This window comes from Hypanus sabinus, chromosome 23 (assembly GCF_030144855.1).
Source record: "Hypanus sabinus isolate sHypSab1 chromosome 23, sHypSab1.hap1, whole genome shotgun sequence".
Lineage (NCBI taxonomy): Eukaryota > Metazoa > Chordata > Chondrichthyes > Myliobatiformes > Dasyatidae > Hypanus > Hypanus sabinus.
In genome coordinates, this window is record NC_082728.1 from 42,420,824 (window position 1) to 42,433,455 (window position 12,632).

Here is a 12,632-nt window from a genome sequence, read left to right on the forward strand (position 1 = left end):
TGAACAACCCCAATGTCCCCCCCCCAAAAAATGTGTTTGAATGAGATCAGTACTGAATTATGGAAAACTTCTCCATATTTTAGCAGCTAAAATTACAATGCAGATAGCAGACAAAGGTCTTCATCCCATTAAACTAGATGGCTAGCAATAAACTCATGTGTCAATCCATGACATAACCCTCATATCACGCAGTCCTGATTTACCTTTGCGTTTGCCTCCAGGTAGTTGTACAGAACATTAACTGAGATGGTGAGATCTCCGGTATTGAATGGATAAGATCGGTTCCAACCCTGTGGCCCAAATTTACGCCTCTCTGCCACAACTGCATGAAAGTAGCAAAGAGCAAAGAGAATGCTCTTGAATTCATTCTCTCGTGCACACATTTCCAATGTGTCCTAGGATGAAGAGTGGAAACATGCACAGGCTTGCATTATTCTCAAATAATGATAATTTTCTAAGGAGATATTATTTTACTGTACACAGAAAATCAATGTAAGCTACTTTAGTAAATGCATGACTACATTACAATTTACTGCAGACAAGGAAATTTAATACAAAGTACACATTTTCTAAATATCTTTACACTTAGCAAGAATTAATCATGTCAGATGGATACTCAGCTAAAGGAGCTTTCTTGGATTTTAGCAAAACATTGAACTTGCTCTTGACAAAGTGCAAAACATAACCTATTACATGAGATATATTGAAACAAAATGTTATAAAAACTTCTTAGAGACTCTTCTTTTTGAAGAAAACTTCTGTAATTTGTATGATGCCTAACAGTAATCAAACATCTGCAAAATTTCCCATCATTCAAATGTACCCAACATTTAAAACTGGCCTATTACTACTCACCAATAACATTTATTAAATTTCAGCAAAGTGGACTAATCTTTCATCGGCCAAATTTGTTGTAATCATTAAATTAAGACTTGACTTTTGTACTCACTGGAACCATTAAAGTTTCTATTTACGTGAGTTTCCTAGGGCAGACGTGTCTTCAAATAAGAAAGAACTTAGTTTATCAGGTGGAGATTGGTTTAAATGGAAAGATGGTAGGCTAATTTATCAGGAAGTCTGTTCTCTATTGACAGAAAACAATGAGTCTTGTACCAATCTGAACTTCCCTATGGCTGAGCTGAAAGTACTTTATAGTGCAATTATGCTTTAACCAGAACAAGAATTTGCTATATTCAGTAGTTATTCTGTCCAGGGTAAGCATAGGGGCTTTCTTTCCTTCCAGATAGCAGTAAAAGCCAATGAAAATACTTCTCTAGTTCACATCCAGTGGCCTAAAGCATAAATGTACAAGCGTGTCTAGGATCATATTTGGTTCTGATTCCTCTCAAAAGTTTAAATATTGTCAGAACATCAGATATTCTTGGAATCCAAATTAGAATTCAGACATAAAAATGTGATATTTATTAGGAGCACAAGTAGATATTGGACCACTGGCAAATTATGCTGGAGACATAGTAATGGGGGGCAAGGAAATGGTGGATAAGCATTTTGCATCAGTCTTCACTGTAGAAGACACCAGTAGTGTGCCGGAAATACGAGCATGTCAAGGGCAGAAGTGAGCACAGCTGCTATTATTAGGAACATGATGCTTTGGAAACTAAAAGATTGGATGGCAAAAAAGTTACATGGACCTGATGGACTACATCCCAGTGTTCTATAAGAGGTTGCAGAAGAGATTGTGGAGGCATTAGTAATGTCATTCCAAGAATCAATAGACCAGCACGGTTCTAGAGGACTGAAAAGTTGCAAATGTCACTCCACGCAAAAGATAGGAAATTAAAGGCCAGTTAGCCTGACCTCAGTAGTTGGGAGGATGTTGTAGTCAATTATTAAGGATGTGTTTTCAGGGTATTTGGAGGCACATGACAAAGTCAGCATCGTTTCGTTAAGGGAAAATCTTGCTGGACAAACTTGCTAGAATTCTTTGAGGAAATAAGAAGCAAGATAGACAAAGTAAATCAGTGGATGTTGTGAACTAGGATTTTCAGAAAGCTTTTGACAAGGCGCTATACATGAATGCTGCTAGACAAAAATACCTCAGGGTATTTTTAGGAAAGATTCTAGCATGGATGATTGGCAGGAGGCAAAATGTGGGACTAAAGGGATCCATTTTGGATTGGCTGCTGGTGACTAGTGGTGTTCTGCAGCAGTCTGTGTTGGGATCATTCCTTTGTACATTGTATGCCAGTGATTTGGAAGTTGGAATTGATGGTTTGTACCCAAGTTTGCAGATGATACGAAGATAGGTAGAGGGGCAGGTAGTGTTGAGGAAGCAGGGGGGGCTGCAGAAGGACTTAGACAGATTAGAAGAATAGGCAAATTGGTGGCAGATGGAATACAATGTCGGGAATTGAATGGTCATGCACTTTAGTAGAAGGAATAAAAGCATTGACGTTTTTCCAAATCAAGTGAGGATTAGGCCTCAAGCCACCGGCTTGCCTGCTGCTGTAGTCCACTGGAGGCAGTGTAGCACAGAGTATATTCTCGGTTGGAAGCTGGCCTGTCCTGTCAGTGCTGCCCTCTGGTGTTCGATTGTGGAATGACAAGCTGGATTGCCAGGAGCTGTACCATTAGTTTGCATGTTGGTCAGGGACTTGGACAATAAATGTGATTTCTAGTGTAACAATGTGTGTTTAGTTCTTTCTCTCTCTCATTATTTTGAATGTACGTACGTAATACCTTTGGCCCCAGAGGAACACTGTTTCATTTGACTGTATACATGTCTGGTTTGAATGATAAGTAAACTTGATTTGATTTGAGTGAAAAATCAAAAATCTGAGATGCAAAAGGATTTGGGAGTCCTCATCCAGGATTCCCTAAAGAATAATTTTCAGGTTGAATCGGTGGTGAGGAAGGCAAATGCAATGTTAGCATTCACATCAAGAGAACTAGAATATAAAAGCAAGGATGTAATGCAGAGGCTGCATAAGGCACTGGTAAGGCCTTGCTTGGAGTATTGTTATCAGGTTTGGGCTCTTACTTAGGAAAGGATGTGCTGACATTGCAGAGGGTTCAGAGGAGGTTCACGAGAATGATTCCAGGAAGGAAGGGGTTATATGAGCAGCGATTGAGAGCTCTGGGCCTGTACTTGGTGAAATTTGAAGAAATTGAAGCCTATCAAATGTTGATAGAGTGGATGTGAAGATGTTTCCTTTGATGGGGGGAGTCTATGATCAGAGGACACCGCCTCAAGATTGAGGGACATCCATTTAGAACAGAAATGGGGAGGAATTTCTTTAGCCAGAGGGTAGTGAGTCCGTGCAATTTGTTGCCACAGGGGTCTCTGGAGGCTAGGCCGCTATGTGCATTTAAGGTGGACATTGATAGATTCTTGATTAGTCAGGGCATGAAAGGTTATAGGAAGGAGGCAGAAGAATGGGGTTGAGGGAAATGGATCAACCACAATGAAATGGCAAAGTAGACTCAATGGGCCAAATGGCCTAATTCTGCTCCTATGTCTTATGGTCTGCAAAGCTGTGAAATCTAAGCCAGCATTGGTTGGCATCTCGGTGATGCTGGAGAGAAAACTGGAAGGATAAATGTTCAGTTAAAAAAAAACAGGATTATAAAACAAAAGTGTAAACTTTATCCATAAATGCTATTTTGAATGTTGCACAATGGCAAATGGTATTTATCCATGAAAATAAAGAAATCAAGTCAGAAAATTGAAGCAAATGATAGATGAATGTAAATGGCCCAGTGGAATATGCACACACCAACTCAGCATACTGATACAATGGAACAATTACATACAGGCACAAAGTACTAATAAACAGTAGCTATGTTCTCTCAGGTACAATGTAATGTTTCATGAGTGTGTTCTCAAAGGAGCAAAGTACTTGCACATGCACACTGTCGTGTGTTCACAACTGTTGACCATATTAATACCTTGCAGTATTTGGTATGTTAGACCAGCTGTCTGGAGCAGAGTGTCAAAGGACATTCATTTCATGATATATAAAGGATTACATAGAGGTCATAAGCATCAAACAATAATACTTAAGACATTTTAAATTAAGCTGAAATCTTCAATATTCTTATGAGAAAGTAGCGTATTTGCTGTAGCTATGCCATAAATTACCTGACTGAAGTTGTCTAAAGCCTTGTGCAAGTTGGCATGCATTCCTGTTGGGGGCTCGTTGGTGATTTTGATTGAGTTCTCCAAGATACCTTGAGGGATAATGTGGCCATCAGGCGAGGGGGCCGGCTCCGCACTAATAAAGATGCGGAAGTTCTCGTGGCTGTTCTCACTGTGTTGCTCCATTTTCTTCTCCAGGCTGTTGAGCCACTTTGCAACTAGATGGATATTCTGCAAGGGAAAATCATTGAAGCAGCCAATGTCAATTAAAAGCTCACATTTACATAGTCTCTAACAGTTAATTGAAATAAAGCCACCATAAAAATTGAGGTTATAGCATACTACAAACTCATCTGGTACTTATTTATTAATTCAAAGATTCAAAGTATATTTATTATTACAGTTGTATGCAGTACAAAACCCAGATATTCGTATTCCACCATAGGTAGTTACAAAACAAGCAAGAACGATGGAACTAACTGGTTCAAAGGAAAATCAAACTTCATTGCCCCCTCCAAGAAAATATGTCTGTTTCCACCTGAACCAGCCTTCTGTTCTCTACATTTGTCCTTATATGATTATTCACTCACTCTATATTTACTTATCATGATTACGTTTCTGAAATGTTTTGTCTTAACATGCTTCCCTTGAATCAATTCCATTTGTCACTCATGGCCCAAAACATTAATATCATGCTGAGACTCCTGCTTTCTTTCCAACTGCCAACCATATTCTCAGTTTCTGTACCGTACATAAACTTTCTCATATCTATTTTTTGTTTGCCTGAAACATTGGTATGAAACAGAAATCAAATGACCACATGCAAACCCCTTCAAGTCAGAACTATTATCTGTTGCTTTATGACACTGAGCCAATTTTAGGTCTAAGTTGTCCATTTCTGTTGAATCCTGTGAACTTTTACTTTGTGAGAGTTTGTCGGAAGCTTTTCAACATCTATGCAAACTTAGCTGATTGTTGTTGAAGAAAAGAGTACCTTCCTAAAAGATAACTTAGATCGTCACTTAAAATTCTTCGCCAGTAATCTGCCTAATATTGATTTTGGTCTTACTGACTCATAATTACTTATTCTAAAAATACACCACTTTCCACCCTTTTAAGCAAAGGTGGAATGTTGCAAGTTTCCTAATCTTCTAGCCAGAGGGGATTGGAAAATGATGGTTGAAATGTCTACTCTTCCCTCCCTTACTTCTCATTATCGACTAGGAGATTTCATCCAAATTTGGTAATTACTTTCAAAAATGCTGTCTTTCTCATTGAGCTCGATCATACTTGACATAGCCTGCATCTAATCCTATGGAACACAGCATTCACAGTATCTACTGCACTGGAGACTTCTGCTCCTGGATCATTCTCTGTGGTAGAGCAACTACAATGGGTAACCAAGTCTCAGGCAACAGAACAGGAAGCTTTCCTAGTGTCTCCAGCATAGTCGTTAGCCTTTGATAGCTCATCAGTATTTAATCTATTTTTTGGAGGCATTTAAAAACTGTATGAATGGATTTAAACAATTAAAATTATTTTAAATAATAATTGAAATAGGAACATTAAATGTATTTAAAGTATATTATAATAAACTAATTGAAGCATAAATATAAAATGAAGCAAAGCAAAATAAATAGATCGTCTGTTGAATGAAAGTCAGAGATGCCTTTTAAATAAATTGTGTCATTGCTTATACATCAGCCATGCTGCTGTAAAGCAGAGAGGCCATGTATGGAGTGCATCTCAGCCTTCAACACAGGGCAGTCCTGAACCATCAATGGAATCAGCACTGAATCTAGTAGTGCACTGGCACCTGGCCTCCAATACAATTTCAAACTTCCAGCTTACAGCTTACAAATGTAAAAGTTAAAGACACACTGAACAAACGAGGGTAGACATGCAATGGTTCTCTAAGGCATTGCCACCACATAGGAAATCAATTTGAAAATCTCAAAGCCTGAAGTTCATTTCCTTATCCAGGTGCCTCATACATTGTCATTGATGAGTCCTGTGACGGTAACGAGGATTGAAGCCCAAAGCTTGATCAAAAGTCCAAATTGAAGCCTGAAGTTTGATCGGAAGACCAGAACTTGAGGACCAATGGCTGGGGATTTGAGCTTGCAAATCTCTGGGAGTCCATTGGGGAAATTAAAGGACCAATATCTGTGAATCCACAAATCCGCTGGAGGCTGAAGAAGATGGCCTGGAGGGTTTAACCCTCTAGTCCTCTTGAAGGATAGAGGACTATTTATGAAAAATAATCACACTCCCTTGGAAGTCTTCATGGTTTAGTGTTTTACATCAATGAATCACAGTGGATTTAATTTGGCTTTTTTGGGACTGATCAACAGATCCTTTTGCGTCCAAGTGAAAACAGATCTCTGCAAAGTGCTCTAAATTAATTACAAATATAAAACACAAAATAATTGATTTCATAAATATTTACTCCCCCCCCCCTTTAATATGATGTACCAAATCATCACTGGTGCAGCCAATTTGTTTTAGATGTCATATATTTAGTTAAATAGAGATCTGCTTTTTGGAGACCTGTGCGCAGTCATGGTGTTTCAAGTGAAAATACACCTGTATCTGGAAGGTCCAACTGCTGGTGAGACAGTATCCTGGCAAAAACTACACCGTGAAGACAAAATAACACTCCAAAGAACTCTGCAAAAAGGTTATTGAAAAGCACAAGTCAGCAAAATACAGGGAAATCCTGGAGGAAAACCTGATGCAGTCTGCAAAAGAACTGTGACTTGGGAGCAGATTTGTTTTTCTGCAAGAAAATGACCCAAAGCATAAAACCAAAGCTACACAGGAATGGCATAAAAACAACAAAGTTAATGTCCTGGAATAGCCAAATCAAAGTCCAGACCACAATCCAATTGAGAATTTGTGGTTGGACTTGAAAAGGGCTGTTCACTCACAATCCCCAAGGAATCTGACAGAGCTTGAGCAGCTTTGTAAAGAAGAACAGGGAAAAATTGGTGTCTAGATGTGCAAAGCTGTTAGAGACCTATCCACACAGGCACAAGGCTGTAATTGCTGCCAAAGGTGCATCTACTAAGTACTGACTTGAAGGGGGTGAGTAATTATGCAATCAATTATTTTGTGTTCTATATTTGTAATTCATTTGGATCACTTTGTAGAGATAAGTTTTCTCTTTCACACTTTGAATCTCAATTGATACTTCCAATATTTTTACATACACTTACCAGCAGCGTTAAGAGTGGGCTCCCTCACCTCCACCCCTCTAACTCTCAACACAGGAGCCCCTCAGGGTTGTGTACCACATCTCCTCTTTTACTCCCTGTATACGCTTGACTGTGTCACCACCCACAGCTCTAATCTGCTAATTAAATTAGCTGACGGCACCGCACTGATTGGCCTAATCTCAAACAGGGAAGAAATCATCTCTCTGACATAGTGATGTCAAGAAAACAATCTCTCCTTCAATGTTGCAAAAACAATGGATCTGGGATTGAGCGGGTAAACAGCTTCAAGTTCCTCGGCATCCACATCAACGAGGTCCTCACGTGGTCTGTACACACCAGCTGTGTGGTGAAAAAGGCACAACAGCACCTCTTTCACCTCAGATGGTTTGAGGAAGTTTGGCATGGACTCCCAAATACTAAGAATTTTCTGCAGGGGTACAACTGAGAGCATTCTGACTGGCTGCATCACTGCCTAGTATGGGAATTGTAGCTCCCTTAATCGCAGGACTCTGCAGAGAGTGGTGTGGACAGCCCAGTGCATCTGTAGTTGTGAACTTCCCAGGATTCAGGACATTTACAAAGACAGGTGTGAAAAAAGGACCCAAGTCACCTAACCGCAAACTATTCCATCTGCTACCATCCAGGAAACAGTACCACAGCATAAAAGCCAGGACCAACAGGCTCCAGGACAGCTTCTTCCATCAGGCCATCAGACTGATGAAGTCATGCCGATTTGAGTGTATTTCTATGTTACATTGACTGCTCTATTTTTTTATAAATTACTATAAGAGCATGTTGCACATTCAGATGGAGATGTAACATAAAGATTTTTACTCCTTATGTATGTGAAGAATGTAAGAAATAAATTCAATACAGTTCAATTATAGTCCTCTCCATGCCATCCAATATTTCACACAACTGCTAGTTAAGAATCCCAATGTTGCTTCATTTAAACATGGATTGATGGGACAGCATGGAATTGTTTTGTCATTTCAATCATCTAAAATACAAAAGTAGGTTCATACCAATACATAGAGAACACAATTATAGTCAGTGAGTTCGAGTTAGTTCCTTTCTTACCACGTCATACCATAGAACGGCTATAGAAGGCCATCACGGCCATAAAAGTTCTCCAACAGAGCAAATCACTAGTCCCACCCTCAATCCCGTATCTATCTTTGCATTGTTGTTTTTTTTTTCTTTTCATGTATTTAGCTAATTCCTCCTCAAAGCCACAATGGAACTACCTCCATCACATCTGCAGGCTGGGCATTCCAGATTTCCACCATGTGTTGCATAATTAAATTTTTACTCATGCCACTATTAAGTCCTTTGTTTTACATATGTGATCTCTCGTACTCAATCCCTTCAGCAATGGGAACAGCATCCCACTATACATTCTGCATAACATTTTGTGTTAGGCTATAAAATCCTTCCTCGATCTTCTCATTTTTAAAGAAAGTGTAGAAGGTTGAGGGGGGACTTGATAGACGTATTTAAAATTATGAGGGGGATAGATAGAGTTGACGTGGATAGGCTTTTTCCATTGAGAGTAGGGGAGATTCAAACAAGAGGACATAATTTGAGAGTTAGGGGGCAAAAGTTTAGGGGTAACATGAGGGGGAATTTCTTTACTCAGAGAGTGGAAGCTGTGTGGAACGAGCTTCCAGTAGAAGTGGTAGAGGCAGGTTCGGTATTGTCATTTAAAGTAAAATTGGATAGGTATATGGACAGGAAAGGAATGGAGGGTTATGGGCTGAGTGTAGGTCGGTGGGACTAGGTGAGAGTAAGGGTTTGGCACAGACTAGAAGGGCCGAGTTGGCCTGTTTCCGTGCTGTAATTGTTATATGGTTATATTGTTATAAAATAATGGCAACCTTTCCAATTTATCCTTTAAACTGCAGTCCAAGCATGGTGTCATGACAACAATGTCAGTAAAACAAAAAAGCTAGTCACAGACTTCAGGAAGAGGTCGGTGCAGATGCCCCTGTCTACATCAATGCCGCTGAGTTTAGAGGCCTCAGGTTCCTGGGAGTGGACATCATGAATAGCCTGTCCTGGTCCAATCATGTAGATGTCATGACCAAGAATGCTTTACTTTCTCAGGAGCATAAAGAAGTTTGTCATGGCCCTGTCAATCCTTACCAACTCGTGTCAATGCATCACTATTCATCATGGTTTAGACAATAGACAATAGGTGCAGAAGTAGACCATTCAGCCCCTCGAGTCTGCACTGCCATTCTGAGATCATGGCTGATCATTCACTATCAATACCCAGTCCCTGCCTTGTCCCCATATCCCTTGATTCCCCTATCCATCAGATATCTATCTAGCTCCTTCTTGAAAGCATCCAGAGAATTGGCCTCCACCGTCTTCCGAGGCAGTGCATTCCACACCTCCACAACTCTCTGGGAGAAGAAGCTCTTCCTCAACTGTTTTAAATAACTGACCTCTTATTCTCAATCTGGTACTGGACTCTCCCAACATCTGGAACATATTTCCTGCCTCAATCCTATTAAATCCTTTAATTATCTTAAACGTTTCAATCAGATCCCCTCTCAATCTCCTCAATTCCAGCGTGTACAAGCCCAATCTCTCCAATCTGTCTGCGTAAGACAGCCCTGCCATCCCAGGAATCAACCTAGTGAATCTACGCTGCACTTCCTTAATTACCAGAATGTCCTTCCTTAAACCTGGAGACCAAAACTGTACACAATATTCCAGGTGTGGTCTCACCAGGGCCCTGTACAAATGCAAAAGGACATCCTTGCTCTTGTACTCAATTCCCCTTGTAATAAAGGCCAACATTCCATTTGCCCTCTTCACCGCCTGTTGCACTTGCTCATTCACCTTCATTGACTGGTGAACTCGGACTCCTAGGTCTCTTTGCATTTTCCCTTACCTAACTCTACACGGTTCAGACAATACTCTGCCCTCTTGTTCCTGCTTCCAAAGTGGATAACTTCACATTTATTCACATTGAATGACATCTGCCAAGTATCTGCCCACTCACCCAGCCTATCCAAGTCTCCCTGTATTCTCCTAACGTCCTCTTCGCATGTCACACTGCCACCCAGTTTAGTATCGTCAGCAAACTTGCTGATATAGTTTTCAATGCCCTCATCTAAATCGTTGACATAAATTGTAAAGAGCTGTGGTCCCAATACAGAGCCCTGTGGTACCCCACTAGTCACCTCCAGCCAGTCCGAGAAACACCCATTCACTGCTACCCTTTGCTTTCTATCTGTCAACCAGTTTTCTATCCATGTTGAAACCCTGCCCCCAATGCCATGAGCTCTGATTTTACTCACCAATCTCCTATGTGGCACCTTATCGAATGCCTTCTGAAAATCTAGGTACGCAACATCCACTGGCTTGCCCTCGTCTAACATCCTTGTTACACCCTGAAAAAACTCCAACAGATTAGTCAAGCATGATTTGCCCTTGGTAAATCCATGCTGGCTCAGCCTAATCCTATTACTGCCATCAAGATGTGCCACTATTTCGTCCTTAATAATGGACTCAAGCATCTTCCCCACGACTGACGTTAGGCTAACGTTAGATAGAACGCTAAGATAGTTCTCCGTTTTCTCCTTCCCTCCCTTCTTGAAAAGTGGGATAACATTAGCCACTCTCCAATCTTCAGGAACTGATCCTGAATCTAAGGAACATTGTAAAATGATTACCAATGCATCCGCAATTTCCTGAGCCACCTCTTTTAGAACCCTTGGATGCAGACCATCTGGACCCGGGGATTTATTAGCCTTCAGTCCTACCAGTCTACTCATCACAGTTTCTTTCCTAATGTCAATCTGTCTCAATTCCTCTGATATCTTATGACCCTGGCCCATCCATACATCTGGGAGATTGCTTGTGTCCTCCCTGGTGAAGACAGATCTAAAGTATGCATTAAATTCTGTTGTCATTTCCCTGTTTCCCATAACAATTTCTCCCAATTCATTCTTCAAGGGGCCAACATTGTTCTTAACTATCTTCTTTCTCTTCACATAGCTAAAAAAGTTTTTGCTATCCCCTTTTATATTCCTGGCTAGACTGAGCTCATACCTGATTTTTTTCTCTCCGTATTGCTTTTTTAGTTAAGATCTGCTGTTCCTTAAAACTTTCCCAATCATCTGTATTCCCACTCATCTTAGCCCTGTCATACTTCTTTTTCTTTAATGCTATACAATCTCTGACTTCCTTTGTCAACCACTGTGGCCCCTTCCCCCTCTTTGAATCCTTCTTTCTCATTGGAATGAACTGCTTTTGCATCTTTTGTATTATCCCCAAGAATATCTGCCACTGCTGATCCACTGTCTTTCCTGCCAGGGCATCCGCCCATTTAACTTTGGGCAGCTCTTCCCTCATGGCTCCGTAGTCTCCTTTATTTAATTGCAACACTGACACCTCTGATCTGCCCTTATCCCTCTCAAATTGTAGATAAAAACTTATCATGTTATGATCACTACTTCCTAATGGCTCCTTTACTTCAAGAACACTTATCAATTCCTGTTCATTACACATCACCAAGTCCAAAATAGCCTCGTTCCTGGTTGGTTCAAGCACAAGTTGTTCCAAAAATACATCCCTTAGACACTCCACAAACTCCCTATCCTGGGGTCCAGCACCTACCTGATTCTCCCAGTTCACCTGCATGTAGAAATCTCCCATAACGACTGCATTACCTTTAGCACATTCCAATGTTAACTCCCTAATCAACGTACCCAATATCCACGCTACTGTTTGGGGGCCTGTACACAACACCCATTAGGGTCTTTTTACCCTTACTGTTCCTCAGCTCAATCCACACAGACTCTACTTCCCCTGTTCCCAAGTCACCTCTTGCTAAGGACTGAATCTCATTCCTCACCAACAGGGCCACCCCACCCCCTCTTCCCATATTTCTGTCTCTACATTAGCACGTATACCCTGGTACACTCAATTCCCAGGCCTGATCCCCTTGCAGCCATGTCTCCGTTATCCCAACAATATCCTAGTTCCCCATTTTCATCTGAGCTTCAATCTCATCTGTCTTATTTCTGATACTACGCGCATTCAAGTATAGAATTCTTAGCCCATTCCTCCTCTTTTTGCTTAAAACACTGTCTATTGTACCTAACCCAGCTCCTTGAACTTCCATCGGGCTAATTGCACCTTGAATTTTGATGACCTTCTCAAGATCACCCAAACCTTCTACACATTTAACCCCATGCTCCTTCTGACCAACCCTCTGGATCTGGATCCCTGCCCCCTGCACATCTAGTTTAAACCCCCCCCCCCCCCCCCCCCGAGCAGCACTGGCAAACATTCCTGCA

General features: G+C 40.8%; 1 protein-coding gene across 3 annotated transcripts in view; it reads right to left on the reverse strand.

Annotated features, from left to right (window-relative positions):
- dnah9 (dynein, axonemal, heavy chain 9) overlaps positions 1-12,632 on the reverse strand; it is a 527,557-nt gene that overhangs the window by 88,838 nt on the left and 426,087 nt on the right. For all 3 annotated transcript variants that reach the window (XM_059948782.1, XM_059948781.1, XM_059948783.1), the window contains 2 exons: positions 4,103-4,330; positions 204-395 (listed from right to left, as the gene is read on the reverse strand). In XM_059948782.1, the coding sequence (XP_059804765.1) occupies positions 204-395; positions 4,103-4,330 (420 nt within the window). The remainder of the gene's footprint in view (positions 1-203; positions 396-4,102; positions 4,331-12,632) is intronic.